The 24,250-nt window shown below is 42.1% G+C and overlaps 1 protein-coding gene across 4 annotated transcripts in view; it reads left to right on the top strand.

Moving 5' to 3' along the window:
- Positions 1–24,250, top strand: part of PTPRG (protein tyrosine phosphatase, receptor type G) — a 740,009-nt gene that overhangs the window by 575,475 nt on the left and 140,284 nt on the right. For all 4 annotated transcript variants that reach the window (XM_023510661.1, XM_023510664.1, XM_023510662.1 and 1 more), the window contains one exon: positions 17,359–17,516. In XM_023510661.1, the coding sequence (XP_023366429.1) occupies positions 17,359–17,516 (158 nt within the window). The remainder of the gene's footprint in view (positions 1–17,358; positions 17,517–24,250) is intronic.

Below are 24,250 nucleotides of genomic sequence, written 5' to 3'. Positions count from 1 at the left end.
GTGACACTCATCATCTCCTTGCCAAATCTCGGGACCAAATTCTAGAACACCTCCAGTCACTCCAGACCTCTTGCAGAAAGAGAAGAAACAAATTTGCAAATGTGCATTGCCTGCCCAGCCAAGTAAAACTATCTGTGAAGCTCTAAGTCTTGTCTTTTCTTCTTACTCCACCTGGTGCGACTGAGATTTCTACAATAAAGAGTAACAGGGAGGTGTCTCCAGACCGAGAGCCCCTCTAAACATCTTCTGAAGCAGTGGGTAGCCTTCCTCTTACACAACTGCTGTTGCAACACCAGCCACAAATACACTGTCAAAAAAGAAACCAGCCCCAGGGTTTCCATCTATAATGGTACAGGCACTCTGCTACCCTGCAGGTGGGTGCACATGGCACAGCCTCTTCAGGAAGCCTTGTGCCCATTTCTTCCTGTGTTACACATGTGTCCTACCCTCTCAGCCAGTAATTCCATGCTTACGAATATCTCCAGAGAAAATGTCCACAAAGGATTTGTACCTACAAGCTTTGGTTAATAGTAACCTAGCTTTAAACTGGAAATACCCAAATGTCCAGCAGGGGGAGCACAGATATTCACGTTGTGGAATAGTCATACAATAGAATATGATACAACAATTAAAAATAATGAACTTCTGATTTACACAGAAACAAAGCAGCCCATCCTACATCATTCCTTTTATATCAAGTTCAGGAAATGGTCCATCCACAAAACTAATCTATGGTGGTAAAAGTCAGAATAGCAAAAAAAAAAAAAAAGTCAGAATTTTTTACCCCATGATGCTATGGGGTAGTTGTTGAGAAGAAACCCAAGGGAATTTTCTTGGGTGATAAAAATGTATATCTTAATCTGGAGGATTGATTGCATAGGAAGGTATATAAAAATACAACCACGCTATTCCCTTATATCTCTGCGTTTGACTACTTATAAATTAAAAAATAGCCCGTGTGTGTTATGTATTAATCTTCCAAGGATATTACATTCAGAAAGCTTTAAAAAATATCTAGTAGCATGCACGAGATACTCAAATAACAGAAATCTTGACAGTGTCAAGCGTTAGCAAGGACATATATATGGGAACTTTCATATGCTACTGATGAGAGGATAACTTAGTTTGACCACCCTTTAGAAAACACTTTGGCTGTCTAGTAAAGTTAATCTAGGAGTTCCACTCCTGTGCACATCTCCTAGAGAAACACAGATATAAGAATACCAAGAGCTGTGTACAAGAATGCTTGTGGCATTGTGTTTCGTTTTTTTCTTTTTTTGAGACAGAGTCTCACTTTGTTGCCCTCCGTAGAGTGCCGTGGCATCATCACAGCTCACAGCAATCTCAAACTCTTAGGCTCAAGCAATCCCCTTACCTCATCTCCCCGAGTACCTGGTACTACAGGTATGTGCTACAGTGCTCGGATACTTTTTCTATTTTTAGTAGAGGTGGGGGCTTGCTCTTGCTCAGGCTGGTCTTGAACTTCTGAGCTCTACCCATTCACCTGCCTCACCTCCCAGAGTGCTAGGGTTACAGGCATGAGCCACCATGCCGAGCTGGCATTGTGTTTCTTAATTGCCCAAACCTAAAAATCTTTCAGATACCCCCAATTAGCTGGCTGAATAAATATGGTGTGATGGAGTTATTTCACCATGAGGAAGAGGAACTACCCACTCACCAACATGGGTGCATCAGAGATCCATAAAGTTGGGCAAGTAAAGCCGTATTCTGTGGAAAGCTGGTGTATGCCTCAGCATATGGCAGACTGGCAGGGGTTGGCCAGGGAGGCAAGGCATGGTCTCCTTGTATTTTGAGTTAGGGGGTGTCACACAACAGGCAAGATCATTTTTCAACAGCCCATTGTGTGTTGTGCACCCTCCTGCATGGGTGTTATGTTTCACAATCAAAGAAGACAATAGTTAGCGTTAGAAAGTAAGAAATTCAGACAGGCTTTCCTCTGGGAGGCATCAAGTACCAGGTGGGCTCACTGCAAGCAAAGAGAGGAGTGACAGCACTTTCTTAAAAACTTTTTTACCATAACTACCCCTGACAGCCTGTTTGTTCTCTCTACAAATTGATTGCAGGCCAGTGAAGGAACTGTGGCTGCCTTCGAATTGTATCATTAAGAGGTGACTTTGGAAGCAAATATCTCCTTGTGGAGTTTAGAAAAAGGAAATCAGAAACAAAGGGAATAGGGTGTCAGGTGTCAGGTGTAAAATCAGAAGGCCCCTCCCTGATTCTGTGCTGGTGCACACTTGCTGTGCATCAGGTAAGGGTCTGATGAGACCACCAGGCATCACTGAATCCTCCAGAAACCCTCTGAGGGTTTTCAGAAAGTTAAGCCATGCAGGCTGTGGCTGGGTGACTTGCCCAACCCAGCCCAGAGTCAACCAAGGTCTTTATGACTTCAAACTGTCTATTGTTACTCACAGGCCATCTCCCCCTCTGTTCTCTGCCAGTGTCCCTGCTCATGTATTTGTGTGTTGCTTGAGGCTCATCATACAGGCTTTGTCAAAGGAGCGAGTGAAGACATTTAACAGGCTTATGATCTATCATTGTCACTCCAGCTCCATTGTGACTGTCCCTCAGGTCTAAGATCTTGAAATAAACTATCTGTGGCTAAATGGCTGCAATTTCTGAGAACATCGTGTATAGACTTTGGAAAAACAGGACAAATCATAGAATGAGGGACTTTTGGGGGGGGAAATGAATGGTGGCAGAAATGGCAGCTTATGTCATAATCAGGCACCAGAACGATAGAACAGAGCTGAGCTGAGCAATTGGAGGGGTTCTGGCGTGTTTTATGTATATGAACTGCAAAGTCCATTCATCCTTCTATTCATTGAGTGCCTAGCAAATGCTAATCAAGGTGCTAAGGGAAAAATGAAAATTTAGTTTCATGAAGATTTAATCTTTTAATTTTTTTTTTGGCCTTGCCACTTGGTGCTAAAATGACTAATGTTATTTGAATGCAAAGTAATCTCATGTGTTCACAAATAAGCAGTTGGGCCTCTGGAATAAGCATTTGTAAAAAGTCTATTTTATGGAATACTTTTAAAGAAATGGAATTTTGTTATTTTTTGCTTGAAATTTGATTCTTAGGAACACAACTGAGCAAGGATTCTAGAGCTGCAGAGTTCACACTCAGTTGGGTTTGAATTTTGCCTCTCCAGTTTGAGAGCTGTGAGATCCTGAAAAAACTGCTGAACTCTCTGTCTCTGAGTTTCTGCCTTGTAAAATGAGGGCAGTGGACGTGCCAATTTCTTGAGTATTACTGCTACATACATGAAGACAGGGAAAACACAAAGAAGGAAGGATACCTGGGGTGTATCCAGTGCCCTTTAAATCAGCGATCAGTAAGCTATCATCTTGGGTCAAATCTGGCCCAATGGTTGCTTTTTCTAAATAAAGTTTTATTGGAATACAACCATGCTCATTTGTTTACATATTGTCTGTGGCAGCTTTTACACTGCAAGGACACAGTTGAGTAGTTGTGATAGAAAGTCTAGCTTGCAAAGTCTTCAGTATTTACTTTCTGGCTCTTTACAGAAAGTTTGTCAACCCTGCCTCATCTAAAACCATAGTTATTTTAGTAGCTTAACTAATAGTATTGCCTTTGCTAGTGATTTGTTCATGTTGGGACGATGTAAATACCCAGTCAGGTCATTACTTAGCCATTCGCTAGACTTTATAGACATAGGCTTCCATTTCCTTCTTGCCCAGATCATCACGTAATCTAAATGTGTTTCAACTGAGTTAATGAGGGTTCTGTTTTAATGTGTAGCTTAAAGAAAGAAATTATCCAAAATATATTCTCTCTTTTGAATGGGAAAACCAATGTTACATTATCTATAGCTCACTGATAATTTTGAACATCTTAACATGTGACATAATTTCCCATTTGAAGTTTATGTTTCCCGCATTTAATTACATGGAACTTTCCTGAGTGTGCTATAAATATGCAGTATCGTGATCTCAGCTAAATGGTTTGCATCTGTTAGGGATTTAGGAAGGGCTGATGCTTATCTGAACACTTTTGATCTCAAAATCTTCTAGAAATAGGCACACTTAAGCCATTTCCACAGTTTCCTGGATTTCACCGTATCAAAACCCCACCATAGACGTGAGCTATTTCCATTTCTTTTCTTAGCCAGGAAATGGGATTCTGTATGACTTTTATTTTATCACTAATAGTATTGTTAACAATAACGTTGAGACGTAAAAAGACTTCAAAAGTGATTCCTTTTAGGCTCAATTTGAATCTGAGGCAAGTTCTCAGTTGGCTAGCTTTCTTTGTCAGTATTTTATCATCTGAACAGGATTCTGGGAATCCACGCAAATGCCCTTTTCCTGGTTGTTTCACTGTGTTATATTGAGCAAAGAAAAAAATTTGCCTGTGCAAAAGTACTCAAGGCTACCTTGCATGTTTCTCTTACCCTCTTTGCATGCCCTTGTGTGTGTCACCTTAGTGTGGAAGAGGCACTGTTTTCTAATGGCTAAGAGCACAGACTTGGGGTTTGAAAACTAGTTCTGCTTTTGATTATTTGTACAACCTGAACAAAGCATTCGGCCTCTTTGGAGCTCTGTTTTCTCAACTGTATGATGAGGTGATAATGATACCACCCCTACTGGTTTATCCTGAGGACTCAGTGACTTACTGCACACAACCATGCCTGACCCGAGGTGAGCGCTCAGTGTCTGCTGTTACTACTTGTCAACTTGAATGTGGAGGCCCTGTGATGACAGCAGAGGACTGGGAGCTCTGAGTCCTGCCACTGTCACTACTTGGCTATTGAAATTAAATGTGCATTGCTTGACTTAGTTGGGCAATATGAAAATAAACTGAGGAAGATGGGATGACAGAGCTGATTCGGGGTAGCCAGTCCTTTTGAGATCAGGGAGAAGGGTAGTTAGTGGACAGAGAAGCAGAAGTCGGTGAAAGGACAAAGCAGCAGCCTGTCCACTGTGGACCCCTCTTTGTGTACCTGACCTTGCCTGGGTGTTCTAGAAAGGCAGTTTTATTTAATCCCAGCAGCAGCATAGTGAGAGGAGAAATTTAATCTCATTTTACAAATGGGTAAACTGAGATCTCCGAGAGATTGGCTAATTTGTCCCGGCTGTGCAGTGGACCAGTGATCTGAACCCAGTGGTATTGGACTCTGAAATGCGTTTTCCTTCTGCTCTACTGGGCCAGCTTATAAGTTCCAGCATTGACTGACTTCCTGATTGTTGTCAAAATCACTTACCTCTTGTGAGAAAAACCTTCGTTTTTCCTTTGTGAATTAGGTCATTGACTGAGCATCAAAAGGAAGCTAAAAGAATATACACATTATGTCAGTTATGACAATCAGACCCCTGGAGGGGAGAAAGGCAATCAATGAAACTGCTGGGTGATAATATTGGGTTTTTGTCACCATATGACTCAGTATAATTTAAATGCCATGTTCATTTACTTAATTGTTGCCAAGACTGCGATCTTTATGTACTTTCTCTTTGGAAATATTGATGTCAACATACATTTCATTCAAACATCAACCCTTAAATCAAAATGCCACACTTAGTCAGCTGAAACCACTAATAAAGTTTAAGCAGGTTATATGTCTTTGAACCCTGTGGGGCGGCTATTTGATGACCTTGGAGCGTGCCTCCCAGGTGTTTGGTGAGAATCTGTTTAATCAGGGGAACTCTCTCCCTCCCAGGCCACCCCTGTTCAGACCCTACAACACCACCAGTTATTCATGCCACAATGTGGGCCTCTGGAATTCTCTTGGGACTTTGCCTGTAGGGAAGGCCAGAAGGTGAAGAGTGCATCAGAGGCAAACGTAAGCTGCACACCACCACCTCCACATGCAGTTTGCCCTATTTATGCTCTAATCATATTGCTTGTTGCTAGTGATGTTGCCTAGGCTGGTCTTGTACTCCTGGGCTCAGGGATGCTCCTGCCTCAGCCTCCCAAGGTGGGTCTAAAGGTGCACCCACCACACCTGGCCTTCTTTTTTTTATACCCTTCTCTTTATAGAGGAGCAGAGGGTGGCAGACTTTCTCCATAAGGGGACTGACAGCAAATATTTTGGTTTTCAGTGGCCATATGTTCTCTGTTGTACCTACTCAGCTCTGCAATTTTAGCCTGAAAGCAGCCATCAGCAGCATGTAAATAAGTGGGCATTGCCACATTCCAGTAAAAGCTTACTTAAGAAACAGGCACTAGGCCAGATTTGTCCTGTGGGCTGTAGTTAGCTCACTTTTGACTTGGAGTTTCTTAGTGACATAGTTTTATCTGTTTCTCTCTGCCATATATAAAGATCTCCTCCAGAAAGTTCTGTGTTGGGTGTTGGGGATATAGTCAGGAGGCACAGCAACAGGGCCTTGGCTATAACAGGGTCTCCAGCCTGCCAATGAGGCTGTACACCAGGTCTATACAACCTGTGACCCTGGGTAAGTTCTCAGCCTTCATTAAGATTGATACCTAAATTGCAAAGATGTGTAAGCAACTCAGAGGCCCTTCTAACACATGAATTAATAAACCTTAATATATGTATGCCATGGAATACTGTGCAGCCATAAAAAAGATGGAAAGTTTGTATGTTCTGTAACAACCTGGATAGATTTGGAGAGTCCTAAGTAAAATAGCACAGGAATAGAGAAACAAGCTCAGTACCAACTTGAAATTAGTAGATACTCACTTGAGAGAAAAAAATTTAAGAAGTGAGGGGAGAGGGTAAGTTCTTACCCAAAGGGCACAATGTGCAGGTATGTGGCACATGTCCTGAGTGAAGAAAGCGACCATGACTCAGACCTTACCTTACAAAAACACAGACAGTGTCATCTAATTGTATACCCCCTCACAGTAATCTGAAATTACAAAAATAAAAAAATAAGTAAGTAAATAAATAACTGGCTTTTAAAAAAAATGTTGATTCCTACTTCCCACAGCTGGGAGGCCTCCATTAGACAGTGGCCACAGCAGTGCCCAGCCCCCAGTTCCTGCCCCTAAGTGTGAACTAGACAGAAGCCCATCCCACAGTGTGGAATGGGGGCCTGGGGTGCAGATTTGTGAAGGGTAAACTGAGGCTGGACCACCCCCCATCAGTATAAACAGGTGAGAGTCAGCATACCGTGCTCTGTGGCCCCAGGAGCATCCTACCCTGTGATCACGTAAAACAGGCTCGGAACTCTGCTTCTTCTTGACCCAGCAGACAGGGCCCTTTGCCATGAGTCCCACTGAATCTTACCCTAGTTCATCAATTGTGCAAATCTCATGTTCTCATATTTTAACAATTCTAAAATGAGGGTGCATCTTTCAGTTGATATCAAAATCTTTTTTTAATTAGCAACATGTTGACTTTATTAGTGGTGTTTGCAATAATGATACATCTTCTGACTCATGGTGGACATGGTATCTAGGATTTATTGGTTATTTAAAAAACACCAACTGCTACTTTACTTGTTTGCGTCTTTATTCCCTTTTCACATGATTATTAGGTACCAGATCTGTTCAGGGAAGTGTTTTAGCTGCTGGGTCTTTGCCCACATGGAATAACCAGGGTCTTGGGAGGAGACAGACAGTAAACAAGAAACAAATGCTGGGAAGGCAGAGGGGAGTAGGTGAGATAATAACTCAGGGAACATACTGAGATGGGCTGGCCAGGGCAGGTACTCAGATGACGTGGGAGCCAGGAGCTGAAGGATAGAAAGGAAATCACCCAGATGGAGGGTGAGGGAAGAGCATTTAGGCAGAGGGAACAGGAAGGCGAGGCAGGCCAGTGGTCAACAAGGAAGAGAAGGAGGAGATGGACTGGGGAGTTAGACAGATCAGCTGGGGCTTCATGGTCATGGCAAGGAGTTTGGATCTTATTCTAAATGATGTGAGAAGTCACTGGAAGATTTTAAGCTGGGTAGTGTCAGGATTAGTTTTATGTTAAATAGCTAAGAGAGTTTTAGTTATCAGTGCGATGTCCTTACTGAGCATGTGTATGTTGGCTGCAGGCGAGGGACCCTGAGCCCAGGGATCCAGAGTGAGGTAGTAGAAAGTGGGTGTCAGGAGACCCAGCTGCCCTTCCCATGTCACTGTGTGGCCTTTGTTCAGTCTCTTTCCCTCTTGTTTTTTTGGCCAAAAATAAACCTTTTGGTTTTAGACAAAAACAACAAACCTTGCTTCTGTTTGTTTGTTCACTTTTGTAAAACCATTTTGGACTTTGCAGTTCTCTGTGTTTTTTGGGTGGTTTGCCCAGAATCACCTAGTCATAACCTCAGTCTAGTGCTGTTCCTTAAAATCATTTATCAACTTCCAGTTAGATAGAGCTAGAATTTTTGCTTATATTTAGATCATAAAATTAACTCCTCTTGGGTTCTCCCAGCAGGGAGGCCTCTGCTGCCATCTTAATTATAATCCTTCTTAATTATTATACCTTCTGACCTCCCTGAAATCCTCCAGAACAGGAGTCCTCAAACTTTTTAAACAGAGGGCCAGTTCACTGTCCCTCAGACCATTGGAGGGCCAGACTGTGGACCCTGGGACGACTCAGCTGTTAAGCAGGACAGGCAGCGGCAAGAACACCCGGGGGCCTTAGTTTGAGGACGCCTGCTCTAGATGCTACATTCCTAAAACCTCTGGATTCTGACCTTTCTGAGTTCCCATTTCCCATCCCTCGGTTTGGTACACCATCCTGTTACCAACTGAGACTGAAGACTCCTCCCAGGTCATAAACAACCATCACAGCAGGTTCCGACTTAGCCCAGAGCTGCTGGCTCTGAATCCAGTGATTCACCCAACTCGGTAGCCTCTTCACGATTTTTAGCTAGATTACTGCCTATACTTACCCCGGAGCTAGTTTCCCCATTGAACATCTTAAGTTCGAAACTGTTGGACTTCTCCTTCCACTTTCCCTCTTCCTCACTTTACTCCGGCCACATGCCAGGCAGAGTTCCTTCACAATGGCTTTCCTCTTTGCCTTGGAATAGTCTCCCCAGGTAGCCATATGGCTTGCTTTCTCGCTGCCTTTAGGGTCTTAATCAAATTCTTCCTTCTCAATGATTCTGCTCTTGAAATTGCTGTTTTCAAACCAGTCATCAGAGGAGACCTCATTGAGAAGTGGGTCACTGGAATATGAGTAAGTTGTTGGCAGCTCTTGAGCCTTTGGTCTAAAACAGGACATGAATGGGGCAGTGAAGAAGCGGGCCAGGCAGAGTGAACAGCCAGTGCAAAGGCCCTGGTTGTATGCTCACAGGACATTAAGAGAGGCCAGTGTGGCTGTACCTAAGAATCAAAAAAGTGGAAGTGGATGAGACTGCAGAGGATATAGGAGCCCACTCATGAAGTCTTTGTACAAACTAGCTAGTCTAGAGTGTGGTCCTGAGACCACTGCATCATTATTAAAAACACAGAATCTCAGCTCTCACCCCAGACCAACTGAATCAGAATCTAACTTTTGACCAGCCCCCCAGGGGATTTGCATGCACATTGAGGTTTGAGCTGTGCTGTCATAAATCTTCCTCCATTTAGAGTGACTTACTGCCCAGTTCTTTCCACTCTCACTCCTTTGTTCCCTTCCTCCCCAGCAAGAAGCAGAAGGCCATTCCTGCCTTAGTGATCTTAAGCGTTTAAGGAAAAATTAATTGCTTTTCTGTAAAAAAAAAAAAAAAAGGGCTTTAGGAAACCCTACAGAAACTATACAATTATTGTACTAAATTCAGAAGCGTGGCTCGTGTATACATCCTTAAAATTAGTGGATCCCTTGTTTGGGGAACACTGCAGATTTTTGTCCTTTAGAAACTACCACATTCTGTCCAAACACCTTCCAGAGGACAACTTTGTTTATTGTTGTGTGTGTGTTCAGTATAATTTCACAATTCTTGATTACTCCACCGGTCCCATCAATGAGGTGATCATTCATCATAAAGAGCTTTATTTTTTCCTGTATAACCAAAGCATTGAAAGTATTAGGTTATTAACACACTGAAAAATGCAATCAATCAGATAATTATCATCTAATGTTTTAATGATCACATTTTTAATCCAATTATGCATGTTTGAATCTTTCAAATTTTCTTTAATTAAAAATTGCCTCCTGGCACAGCTATCAGAAATAAAAAATTGAACAGAATCAGCCAGATATAATTTAATGTTGAAAGGAAATTGCAAGGATAACTGGGCTATGCTGGGTGTAGTGGTTGACCAGGACTTTAAAGCTCTTGTACAAAATTTACTAATTGATAAGAAAAATTTAATCATCTTCAGCTATAATCCGTTTGCATTCAAATAAGGTATTTCTTTTTCTAAATAAACCTCCCCTAACTGATTATTCATATTGTCGTTCAAAATGCTTAAAAATGAAAGACAGAGTTGGGTGAAATGTAGACTACTTAATACAGTGTGTATTTAATATAAAAGTCATACATTATTCATTTTCGCAATTTGAATAACTTTGAATTTAGCATCCCTGTTCCTCATCTTTTTCTTTGATGAACAATTAATTATTAAAATACAATATTGTCTGCGTACAGTACCCAGGCTCCTTGAAAATGGAATACAAGATTCATTCCTTTTCAATTCTTTTATCTAGTAATGCACAGTACCTGCTTATTATGGCATAATAGAATGAATGGTGGTATAAGTAGAGTGTTTCAAATATTTTTCTCAACTAGTAAGTGGCTGGGATAAGAATGTTTTGAACTCAAGTCACTAATTAGGATAAAAGTAGGAGGGGGGTAGAATGGGCATGGAGTCACTCTGTCCTTCTCTGAAAAGATTTCTTTAACAAGCACTTAGATGCACTTATTCTGTGCCAAGTCAATACTCTCTTAAGTCGTAAACAATGTTTTGTTTTGTTTTTTTTTCAGATTTTGGCTGGGGCTGGGTTTGAACTCACCACCTCTGGCATAGGGGGCTGGCACCCTACTCTTTTGAGCCACAGGCACCACCCCAACAATGTTATTTCTTTTTTTTCTTTTTTTTTAAAACTTTATTTTGTAATTATTTTTGTTGTTGTTATTGCAGTTTTGCCAGAGTTGGGTTTGAACTCACCACCCTCAGTATATGGGGCTGACACCCTACTCACTGAGCCACAGGCACCACCCCCCAACAATGTTATTTCATTTGGTACTTAGAACCTCTCTAGGAGGTTTATGCTTTGTTATTATCCCATTTTATAGATTAGGAGATGGTTACAGAGAGGTTAAATAATTTGACCTAGGTCAGACCTTTAAGTAAACTAGTTGGGATTCAAACTCTGGGGCCCTCCCTCTAGTACAGAGGTGTCCAACCTGTGGTCTACAGCCACATGTTGCTTTTGTAAGGTGTTGTGTTTTTCCCCCCTCTAGCTATCTGTGGTGTTGGTTATCATGAAAATTATGCACAGACCTTTTTATATTTTTGCTCGTCAGCTTTCATTAGGACTTATGTATTTAATGTGTGGCCCAAGACAATTCTGTTTCCAATGTGTGGCAGAAAAGAAAGGTTGGGCACTCCTGCTATAAGACTTCTTCCCATTTGGCTCGGCGCCTGTGGCTCAAGCGGCTAAGGCGCCAGCCACATACACCTAAGGTGGTGGGTTCGAATCCCCAGCCCGGCCCGCCAAACAACAATGATGGCTGCAACCAAAAAAATGGCCAGGCATTGTGGCGGGTGCCTGTGGTCCCAGCTACTTGGGAGGCTGAGGCAGGAGACTCGCTTGAGCCCAGGAGTTGGAGGTTGCTGTGAGCGTGATGCCATGGCACTCTACCCCGGGGGATAGCTTGAGGCTCCGTCTCAAAAAAAAAAAAAAAAAAGACTTCTTCCCATTTTATAACGGTTTCTAAGTTTATTAAGATTTTCTTTCTTTTCATGATTCCTCCCCTCCCCTTAGAGACAGGGTCTTGCTCTGTTGCCCAGGATAGAGTACAATGGTGTCATCATAGCTCAAATCAACCTCTAGTTCCTGGGCTTACAGAAGCGTCCTGCCTCCAGAGTAGCTGAGACTACAGGCATGAGCCACCGTACCCAGCTAATTTTTCTCTTTTTTGTAGAGAGGCTCTTTCTCAGGTTGGTTTTGAACTCTTGCCTTCAGTCCTCCGACCTTGATCTCCCAGAGTGCTAGAATTACAGGCGAGAGTGAGCCCCGGGCCTATTATGGTTTTCTCAGTGGAGGAGTTTAAGTTTTCAACTGGAAAGTTCATTCTTCCTTCCTCCTACTGGTTGTAGTTAGAAACTCCCAGACTTGAATCTGGTCATTTGCATTCTTAAGGTTTAAGTAGGCTTCATAGACAGTACTAAAAATACAGTTACCAGCTCAGTGCCATAACACAGTGGTTACAGCGCCAGCTACATACACCAAGGATGGCAGGTTCAAAGCCAGCCCAGGCCAGCTAAACAACTACAACCAAAAAATAGCCAGGCGCCTGTAGTGCCACCTACTCAGGAGGCTGAGGCAAAAGAATCGCCTAAGCCCAAGAGCTAGAGGTTGCTGTGAGCTGTGATGCCATGGCACTCTACCAAGGGCAACACAGTAAGACTCTGTCTCAAAAAAAAAAAAAAAAAGAAAACACAGAGTTACGATTTTTTAAATTGTTAGTAATTTATAATTAAGCATTCTGAACACCTCATCTCTCAGTTGAGCTCTGCCTATGGGAATGAACAGGAAATGGCATTTTCAGAGCGATCAGTATAAACTAATGCTCAATTTGAACTTGTAAACCCATGGGGGCAAAACCAGCTTGAGTTAATTCCAGTATATATATTGTTCATGTTCATAAAAGAAGTTGTCATATAATGGTGGGGGCACCTGAACATGTGCTTTCATTCCCTCCCCCAAAAATCTAGCTGTGACTATCCAGGTGACTTCCTACTGCCCCCACAACATGCGTATTAAAACGGGGTAGGCAAAATGTGACCTGAGGGTCACATTCATTCCAATGCCTATTTTTTATGACCCAGAGCTAAGAAAAGTTTTTATGTTCTGTTCTATCTCTAATTAAGTAAAAAGTTATTCTCCACAAAAAGATTTCTGTTCTTCTCATTAAGTAGACATGTATTTTGAAAATTGTACTCAGTTATTATTAGCGTTTTGAATATAGTTAACAAGGTTGTGGAAGTGTTTTGCTATTTAAGTACCTGCATAACATTATGCCTCTTGGCCTATAAAGCCTAAAATATTTACTTCTGATGCTTTAGCTAGAACGTTTGTTAATCCTGGCCTTAACCCCCCAAGTGAGCCAGCCTGTAACTTAGCTGGGCTTGCTGTCAGCCAAGTGCTTACCTTAATAAATCAGGCCTGACAATGGGCCAGGCCCTGTGCTAAAGCCCCTTACATATCTGTTGTCTTGCTTAATTGTCACAATTAAGCAATTAATCATTTAAAGGTAAATATTCCTATTATTCCCATTTTTCAGAGAATAGAAGTACTTCAGAGAGATTAAGGCCTTTGTCTAAAGTCACACAGCCTTTAAATGTCAGTTAGTTTCAAAGCCCATGCCCAAGCTTTGGCAAAGCAAATTCTAATGTATACTGCTCATGCTGTCGGAGATGTACATAAACGTGGAAATGGAAGGCCAAGGTAAGGTAAACAGACCCAAAGTCAAAAATATAAGGCGTATACAGAGGCTTGTATGGGATTCCTTACACCTTTATGGCACTAGTAACCCAGTTTTAAAAAGTCAGACACAATGCACAAACACTAGTGGAAGTACATGGCAAATCCTTGGCAGTTTAGAAAAATAATGACAACGATAATAAAAGTAACAATAATTAGAATAATATCTATCATTTATGAGATGTATAGTATGTTCCAAGGTCTTTCTGAACACCTTTCTTGTATTGATTTATTTAATCTTCACCAGCAGCCTATGAAGGGTTAATAACCTACCCAGGCTCACGCTGCTTAGAGCTGGTAAAGTTGAGATTTGAACCTAGGCAGGCGGAGACTCTGGTTCTACTCACCAGCCCTGTAGGCACAAAGAAGGGTTTGGGGTGCTGATGAGGACAGTAATGAGATTTCAGTTTTCAGCTCAGTGATGTTTCCTGCTTTTAAGGCATACTATTACAAATCCTTAGTGATTTCCTTAAAGAAAGAATCCTATCTGGCTCGGTGCCCATAGCACAGTGGTTATAGTGCCAGCCACATACACCAAGGCTGGTGGCTGGCGGGTTCAAACCCGGCCTAGATCAGCTAAAACAACAATGGTAACTGCAACACAAAATAGGTTGTGGTGGGTGCCTGTAAGTCCCAGCTACTTGGGAGGCTGAGGCAAGAGAATCATTTGAGCCTAAGAGTTGGAGGTTGCTGTGAGTTGTGACACCACAGCACTCTACCGAGGGCAACATAGTGAGACTCTGTCTCAAAAAAAAAAAAGAATCCTACCTAACTCTTGGTATACTCATCATGTTTTTGACCTTGGATCTGTTTACTTCATCTTGGTCTTTCATTTTCTCACCCATTAAATTAAAGAATTGGCCTAACTTGGTGGTTTTCAAAGTCCTCCTAGGTCCTCAACTCAGCTTTACCCACCGTGGCTGCACTTAAGGCTTACTTGAGATCCTGGGTAGGATTTTGTTTGAGAAAATGTTTCTTTGGCTCCCAAAGCTGACAGGCTGGGGCTAAGGCCCTTCCAGATTGCAGAGTTCTAAGATCCAGTGACAAGGATAGAGATGGAATGAAGAAACAGTAAAGCCAGGTCCCCCTCCCTTGCCATCCCCACTGTCTACCCTCCCCACCCATCTGACTGTGCTCTCTCACCAAGGAGAGCCAGAACTCACCTCTGAAGCCCTTGTGTGTGCACCTGGGGTCACACTGCAGGTTCTCCCAGGGTCTGCCAGATCACGAATGCATTTGAGAACTAAAGAGTCTTGGTCCTGTGGAATCAGTGTCCCCCTTTGACACCCAGTGTCCTGCTGGTGGGCCAGGTGTCTCTGCGCTATTTTTAATGCCCTTTAAAGTGTGGACTCTTTTAGAGTGGATGCTTTCCATGGGGGCTTGCAGGGATTATCTTGTCACTTCCTGTTGTCACACAGGCAGTAACAGTGACTCTAATACTGGGTCAGGCCTCTGGGGAAAACCCTTCAGATTTTCTGGTCAGCCAGTCCCTGGAGCCCTTGATCCCAAGGCAGAGTGGTGTGTTGCCCTGGGGTGCCGAGTTCACCCACAACGTGAGGGAGACGTGAAGGTGGCAGTTTTGCAGTTGGTGAGGCCAAGCCCTGCACACATCCCGTCATGCTTGGAGCTTTTGTTGACTATTGACACAGCCCAGGGAGTTTAGAGGCAGCAAACAAAAGCCAAAATATTTTCTCGTCCTGGCCAAACTACTTCCAGCCAAGCACACTTGCAGAGATTTCCCCTGTCATTAGGCTGCTGGTGACCAGGTTTAAATGAAAGCCCAGACGTGCCAGTGGGCAGAAGGGTGATTCCATTATTTGCAGCCTTTTATGCAATAGAAACTGTTTTCATGATTTTGATTATAGAGCCCTGTGATTTGAAGACTTTTGCATTGATCAGTTAATATGAAATTTTTCCTTTTAACAAAAGGAATTGAAAGCCTCTGTGGGAATCAGCCAAGGATTATGAGTCTCACAAATACCTACTTTACTCCACTGTTCTCTAGTGAACTTGAGCTTAGTTATTTAACCTCTCTGTGTCTTGATGTCCATATCTGTAAAATTGGAGTATTCAAAGGATATACTTCGCGGAGTTGTAAAATAAGAGAGCGTAGCCATGTGAATAATGGCAGCCTGGATTCCAAACTGGATTGCAAACCAGCTGCCTGCTTTTGCATCCCAGCTCTGTAAATTGGGGAATCATAATAGAGCTAACTTCATGGAGCTATTTTAAGTATTAAATAAATTAATCAATCTTTATAAAGCTCTTAGAACAGAGCCTGGCACATCCAGTAAAGGCTGTTTAAATGTTTGCAGCATGTAAATACTCAGACTAGCACTTGGCATATATGAAAAGCTAAATAAATATTAAGTCTCATTCAACTAATCTCTTCCAAAAGGAAATTACAATTTTAATTATTCTAATATGGTTGATTTCTATTGGGGTTTTTGCATTATCCCCCAGTTCCATAGACTTTTAGAGTCCAGGGGTACAAATATGCCCGAATAATCTGTGCTGGTTGTTCTGTGTGAAGGATAGAAGAGGAGGGAGGAGGTGTGCACCCTGGGAGGAATATTCCCGTAGGCACAGGTGCACCTGGGAAGTAACCTGGTGCCCTGGGGTCCCCTAGGAGTCTCCTGGGAGCCCTGGTGGAAGCCATTTAGGAGCTAGGTTAACCCATTAGGGGGACTCCTATAGGCTTAACAGGGATGTCTAACAGAGATGAGGAGAAAATCCCAGATTTAAATTTGGGGCTAGATCACTGGAGATGCATTCAGAGACTAGAACCTTCTTTGATTCATGAAGGAAACTGGATGATCTATTGAGGCTGCTTGGGAGAATTAGAAGATGGTAGCCTAATCTTGTCTTTCACACTGTTTCTTCCTGCCTCAGGGCCTTTGCACATGTTCTTTTTACTACCTAAAATGTTCTCCTTTACCTCTTTTGCTCCTGTTCTTTAATTTTCACGTGAATAATTTCAACTCCTTTGTTAGCCAAGTCAGAACTATGCCATGTCTAGAGTCACAATACCTGAATTCACATGTCCCTTTACTTCTTTGGAGCTGTGTGACCTTGCGCAGCCACTAACCCATTCCATGGCTTGCTTTCCTTGTAGTTATTGTGAAGTATGGTTGTTGGTATCTCAGCTTAAATGTCCTTTCTTCTATTTAAGGGAAGAGACCTCTATTTTTGTAAAAAAGAAGAGGCCTATTTCTGGGCCCATCATTTTTACCTTCAGGACTGTGCCTTGGTTAGGTTCACTTTGATTTGGACAGGGCTTGGGTGGTGTCATAATGACATGTAACCAGCTTTGGAATTGCACGTCCCTAGTGGCCTAACAGTTTTCATAGTGATTACCTCATTGTGTCCCAAAGTCTGTTCCACTAATGTGGGTTCATAGATATTAGATAGGGAAGGGTTCTCTGATGAAACAAGATTGGGAAGGGGTGGGTTAAAGAAAGTCAGGCCCACTTCTTTTCTGCAAGACTTCTTAGAGACTTTACTGTGCTAAGTCTATGTCCTAGGGAAAGGGGTGGAATGGCAGTTGTTGCCCCATGGTGTTCATCATGGGACCTGTTTTTTGTGAAATATAATGTGGTACTGAGTCCTTAGAACACACCCTGAGAAACGCTACTTTGTTTTCTGAGGCCCTCCCACCACCAAATGCTAGTGCTTCTCAAGATATAAACAAACATAAGGCTTGTGATGTGGCACCAGCATGCCGAGGACTTTGTATGTCTGCAGCATGGTCTAACTTATCCTTGTGCTTTTTTTTCCCTTTTCCCCCAAACAGAGAAAGAGACCTTTCTGGATCCTTTTGTGCTGCGGGACCTCCTGCCTGCATCCCTGGGCAGCTATTACCGGTACACAGGCTCTTTAACCACCCCACCGTGTAGTGAGATTGTGGAGTGGATCATCTTCCGCAGACCTGTCCCCATCTCTTACCATCAGGTAGATGTTCTTCCTCCAGTGAGACTTCTGTGTTTAGTTGTTTTGTGTTAACTATCCAATGTTGCTAAAATACACCAGTTAAGGATTTTTTTTTTGACGCTCTACTTTTCATCAACTCCTTTAGTCTTTCAAACAAACACATTTTTGAACCCAAGAATTGTAAAATCTAAAACATGGTTTCTCAGTTGCAAAGTAACTAATTAGCTGAGGCAAACTGCACACATAAAATTAGATATTGGCCATGCAGTGATTCATGCCTGTAATCTTAGCACTTTGGGAAGCCCAGGCAAGAAGATCAGTTGAGCTTAGAAGTTTAAGACCAGCCTGGGCAATGTAGTAAGAGCCTATCTCTATAAAAAATAAACAAGTGAGTCAGATGTGGTGGTACATGCCTGTAGCCACTTGGGAAGCTGAGGTGAGCTGAGAGTATCGCTCGAGCCCTGAAGTTCAAAGCTGCAGTGAGCTATGTTTGTGCTACTGCACTCCAGCCAGGGTAACAATATGGGACCCTATCTGAAATTTAAAACAATTAGATGTTTAAGTAGTTCGGTCTTGTGTAGATAATAGTAACTATCCTCTGTGATGACGGTGTTTTGTGCTAGAGACTCTTCTAAGCTCTTCATATGTGTTAACCATTTAATTGTCACGAACAGCAGTCTTAGGAGGTAGGCACACATTTTATAGATAAGACTTGCCCAAGACCATATAGCTGATAAGCAAGCCATAGTGTCTGATCCCAAAGGTCATACTCTAATCATTAAGCTTAGAGATCTGTGTACATGAAGAAATGAAACAAAGTATTCCATTGAGTGGATTCTAAAGTATTCCATTGAGTGGATTCTGTGTGCCAAGCACCTCACTGAGCACGTTACAAATATCAACTTACTCAGTGGCAGAACAGCATTGAGAGACAGCTGTTACATAGGACATCGAGAGATTGGGTACCATTCCCAAAGATTCATGGTGATAAATGATGAAGCCAGAAACCAAGCCTGGCTTTGTCTGATTCCAGAACCCACGCTGCAGAGCACTGTCCTTTACTGCTTTCTTCTAAGTGTGGCCCAAGCAAACATTATAAGACGGCAGGATTTTGGCTGAACACTTAACCCTGGGCGGGAATTGGTAAAATGGAGATGGAGTGAGGGAAGGGGCACCATCAAGGAAGTGAGGGCATTTAAACACCTCGTAAGGATTTAATGGATGGAAGGGGAGAGTTCTTAGAAGGGATATATTCATTTGTCTAAAATTCAGCATGGACTGAGGTAGACAGGCCCAGGTACAATGGGTAGAATTTATAAGAAGGTAGATTTGAGGCTCAGTGCCTGTGGCTTAAGCGGCTAAGGCGCCAGCCACATACACCTAAGGTGGCGGGTTCGAATCCCCAGCCCGGGCCCGCTAAACAACGATGATGGCTGCAACCAAAAAATGGCCAGGCATTGTGGCGGGCGCCTGTGGTCCCAGCTACTTGGGAGGCTGAGGCAGGAGACTCGCTTGAGCCCACGAGTTGGAGGTTGCTGTGAGCATGATGCCATGGCACTCTACCCCGGGGGATAGCTTGAGGCTCTGTCTCAAAAAAAAAAAAAAAAAGAAGGTAGATTTGAACCATCTCAAAGCAGGACTATCTAAAAATGGAAGTTCCCTAACAGGCAATTTCACAAGAATAAACACTTTGCAACCCTGAAATAATTGCTCTAGCGCCAGTTACAAGGGCTGGTTACCAGCCAACAGAACCCTGGGTCTTAATGACAAGTGTTCAAGTATTTGGGTCTGAATAGCTACTGGCCACATACCAGATTGGCTGCCCTTAGGTCATGAGACATCAGAGGTGCCAGGAAGCCTCCTGAGACATCCACTATTGCCTTTCTGGGGATAAATGGAACAGGTTGTCTAGGAGGAGGAGGGCAGAGGAGACACTTTATTCCTGCCAACAAAGGTTGGTAGTGTGGGTCAGGCTAAATGACTTATATGGCCTCACCACTATTGACGGTCATTTTACTTTGAAATTTTTTTTTCTTCTAATTCCACTCTGGAGAAAAAGGAAGGTGTTTAGTGATTTGGTTTCTGAACAGGAACTGCCAGCCTTGAGAAAATAATGAAATAAAAAATGAGTTTCTTCCTACTAGTGAAGCCAACATTGTTTTATTTAAAAAAATAAATAAAATTATAGTCTAAATGTTTATATCTACAGAGTTGGAGAGAGGGTTTTATTGAAAGGATCCTTTTAACAATTAAAATAAATGTTTTTGTCTTCAAAGATTTTGTTTAAGTTAATAAAGTTAGAAAGTTTGGCCACCTTTTTGTAAGATGCTACATGAAGGGAGAAGTAAAGGATAGTTGTTGATTAACTGGAAAGAAATAAGAACCATTAACATTTACTGAGTTTCACTGCAGCTCTAGATACACAGTGGCTCCAAACAAAAGACAGAAATTTGGACTTGGATATCTCATCAATTAGAAGCATTTAGAGGCCCATTTTGGTAGCTAGGGCTCTGAAAAAGTGCTTTGTTAAATATCTATTTAGCCTCCCACTCTCTGCCACTCACATATTCACGGGGAAGAAATAATGGAAGACTTTTCTTTGCCTTCCAATATATGACTTCTCTGTAGGTATTGTGTTTCAGGAAAATGGAAAAGAAATAAACTGATCATATTTGCTTTCCAGTTTCTTTGCTATAAACCATCTTCAGATAATACTTTGCTTTTTTCAGATTCTTGTTCATACATCCCTGTCTCTCTCCCAAGGGAGGAAAACAGCTCATATTCATACGGCCAAACTGGATCCTTGCTGGCTAGTTTTGCGGAGGTCACAGCTGTGTCACCCTTGGAAAGGAAAGCATTAGCCATCCAAGTATTATCACTCAGACCTTCCCACCCTGACCCTGCCAACATTCTTTCTGAAGTTAGCACAGAATGTTCATTTCAGAAAGGCAAACGGCCAATTCGGGAAAGCTAAGTAGTCAGGAATTCCATGTCTGCTTTTAACAGAAAGAAAATATTCCCAGCCCTTCATCCCTCCTCTAAAGTCTCCGTCTCCTCTCTTCTCTTCTCCCTCATGTAGTGTGGGTGCCTGCACGCAGTGGGGATGAGAGCATGTCCGCCATAAACAACAGTGGTGTGCACGAACTCTTGGCTTCTATGATGTGGGTTTCTTTGAAGCCTTCCAGAGTACATATGAGCAACCACTTATTTTTCCTCTTTTGTTCTCTTTTGTGAGTCTACTTGGATGTTCAGACCCGCCCTGTAGCCAGCAAAATCTGGCATGTGTGGCAATACTCTAGATCAGTGGTTCTCAACCTTCCTCATGTCGCAACCCTTTAATATAGTTCCTCATGTTGTTGTGACCCCCCTGAAATAACTTAGGGGACTTGGAAAAATAGACTCAGACCCCCACTTAGGTTAATTAATTGGTAATTTATTTTACCTGCTGCAGGGGCTGCTGCTCTGAGAGACAGTCAGTCCCCGGTGAGAGTGTGAGTTACCTTTTATAGGCTTTGTGTAAGCATATTACAGAAGTGAAACGTGGCTGGTTAAGGGGGGGTTGCAACTCAGGTAGTCATAGATACAGCCATGGAACAATAATTAATAAAGTTTCAGTTGACAATGGACACATTTCATATTACAGTGGTTATGGTTATACAACAGTAATTAATCAAGTCTCAGTGAGTTTTTCACCATTGTTCATCTACTGAGAACTTGGGGGTTTTGTGAAACTTGGGACTTTTTTTTTTTGTACCTGAAGCTTGTTCTTGGCAACCCTAGGAAGAAAAAGGGGGCCTGGGAACGTGTTCTCAGCCACCCTAGGGGGAGGAGGGACTTGCCTTGTTCCTGGAGTCGACTCTGGGGGGAGAAAGGAGGAGGAGGGAAATGGGCTGGAGAGGGCGGGGGGGAACAGGTGAGGGCTGGGTTACAATACCCCCAACCATAAAATTATTTTCATTGCTAATTCATAACTGTAATTTTGCTACCGTTATGAATCATAATGTAAACATCTGATATGCAGGATGTATTTTCATTGTTACAAAGGAGTTGCGAACCACAGGTTGAGAACCACTGCCCTAGACCAAAATACAATGTTGTTAATGGAATTGCACATTGGCTTAGTTGACCAGTAGTCAGCATGTTTTATGTGGGCCCATTAAACATCTACTATAAATATCAGGCAAAAATTATGCCATGACCTTGTCACCCAAACAAAGCCGTGGCATTCTCAGCCCTGGTATGGCAGATCAGAGCAGCAGGACGGCACATGGAGATAGTTGCCTGCAGCGTGTTCATGATCAGAGAAGACAATCGTCTTTCAGTCCAGTGTACTAGGATTTGTTACATTCTAGAACAGTGGTTCTCAGATGATGGTTCTTTGCCCATTGACAACTAACCCAACCCTTTCCAGGACTGTTTGCTTCTTGTAGGTTAAAGTACGGCACTGCCTATAATTTGGCCCAGCATGAATTTTACTGAAGTGCTTTTTGGGAGTGCCATCAACAAGGTAGTAAAAAATGAGTCTGAATACATATAGTTGGATTGCCTTTGAGTATGCAATTTCTTTTTTCTAATAGGAAGCTGGAATGAATGGGAAACATTTATTTGTATGATGCTTTTTAACCAAAGGTTGGAAGGAATAGAGTAGCTCTTTGAAATTAAGAACGTGTGCTATGAAACCAATTTATAGCTTTCATATGAAAGCTATAACACAACTATAGCCTGAGAAGAAGGAGAAAGAAGAGAGGGAGGGGAAGGGGGAGGATGGGTGGAGGAAGGGTAATTGGTGGGAACACAACTACAGTGCATTTTACAAGGGTACATGTGAAATTTACTAGATGTAGAATATAAATGTCTTAACACAATAACTAAGAAAATGCAGTGAAGGCTATGTTAACCAGGTTGATGAAAATATTTCAAATGGTATATAAAACCAGCACATTGTACCCCATAATTGCATTAATGTACACAGCCATGATTTAATGAAGAAAAAAAAAGAATGTGTGCTTTGGAGGCAGGCTGCCTGCGTTTCATTCTTTGGCCAAATTCCTCCTCTAACTCTACTACTTTGTGCCTTGATTTTTCTCATCTGCAAAATGCTGACAGTACCCACCTCATGGAGTCATCCTAAAGATGAAATGATAGAATGTGCCTAAGAAGCCCAGATTAGGGCCTGGTACCCAGTGGTTGAGAGATATTAGGTGGGTTAAGCAATTACTGTTATTAAATCATCACCAAGCTTCTAGAGCAACACTGTCTAGTTTCTGCCACTAATAAAAAACAAGGCACATACATCATTTTACATTATCTAATAGTCACATTTAAAAATGAAGGGAGAAACAGGGGAACTTGATTTTAATACTACTTGATTTTACTGAACTCAGTAGAGCCATGTGTCCATGTGGTGCTAGCCACATTCCTAGATGGAAGAGTCACGTGTGGCTACTGACCGTCACAGCTCTGAAAGGTTTGATCTTAAGGCCATGATGGTTACTGAGTCACTTAATTCAAAATCTTGCTGTTCCATCACATGATGCCCAGTACATGTGAATAAAGAAGGTTTTTAAATAGTGGGTTCAGGGTCAGGAGGACAGGGGCAAGGGGAGGGGGGAAGGGCATGCAGCGGGATCTCACCTGTTGTGCACATTTCATTATTAATTGACATAATTTATTTCAATTTTTTTTGAAATAATAAAATACAAAAATATTAAATAGTGGGTAAAGATATCATTATTAATCCAAAAGAGAGAAATTCTGTTTTTAATTGTGGTTAAGTCCTTTTCTTTCTCTAAATTGCCCTCATGCAGAACTATAGCTACAGGAAGGACATGGCCCTGCATTAGTTAGCTCTTCTCAGATTTTATTTTTGCAGCTATGGTTCAGTAAGTAAAACTTTGGATGCTCCAGGCTATTGGGAATTTAATATTCCATCATGATTGTCTTGTTTAATAATGAGGCAGCCAAACAGAGCCTGCCCTGTCATCCCTCAAATGTATGGTGGAGCTGAAATCTCTCCAAACACCAAACATGACCTTAGGTGAGGAGTTTTAGTCCCTAACGCCTATCCTGGTTTTGTTTCATTGCTATTATATACCCAGCCCTTAAAATATTGTACATATCAGCCTTTTAAGGGCTCATAATTATATTACTTTTGGTTTCCTCTCATTTCTTCCCCTCAGCCACAATGGTCCCCTGCCCAAGTCCTGGGGACAGCAGCTCGTGCCACACACGAACAGCATGAATAGATTGCAGCTCTCCTTTGATTCGAACCGACAGATTAAAAACTAATTATTCTCTGTAATACTTTTATAATAAAAACTAAGTTGAAATGATTTATATACACTTCCAGCCAACAAATTTGCAATTCAAGGTTAAAATTGTTCTTGAAACAGCACCAGTTAAACTACAATTACAACTCCCCAAGCAGGGATAAAAGAAAGAAATGTTTCACGCGTTCACTTCAAAACTTTAAGAGTCAATTTAATATTATCGAAATAAAAACTTTCATTTATTTTTACTAAACGTAAAGACTTCATTAGTTGTATTAAAGTAGAAATAAATCCAACCGTATTTATGACCCTCTGGAAAAGAATAAGGTGAAGGAAAGGGAGGGCTTTAGGAGGCGGACAACCTTTTCTTTCTGTGCCTGCATCTTCTTCGTGCTTCAGTGATGGGGTATAGACGATTTCTTTCCAGAGTACAGAAGAATGCATAGATTTCTGTTGCCCGTTCTGGGTGCCCTGAGTGGAATGGCC

Source organism: Otolemur garnettii, unplaced genomic scaffold (assembly GCF_000181295.1).
Source record: "Otolemur garnettii isolate 467f Iridium unplaced genomic scaffold, OtoGar3 scaffold00015, whole genome shotgun sequence".
NCBI lineage: Eukaryota > Metazoa > Chordata > Mammalia > Primates > Galagidae > Otolemur > Otolemur garnettii.
The sequence above is the reverse complement of the archived record's forward strand: the minus strand, read 5'-3'. Positions and strand labels throughout refer to the sequence as shown.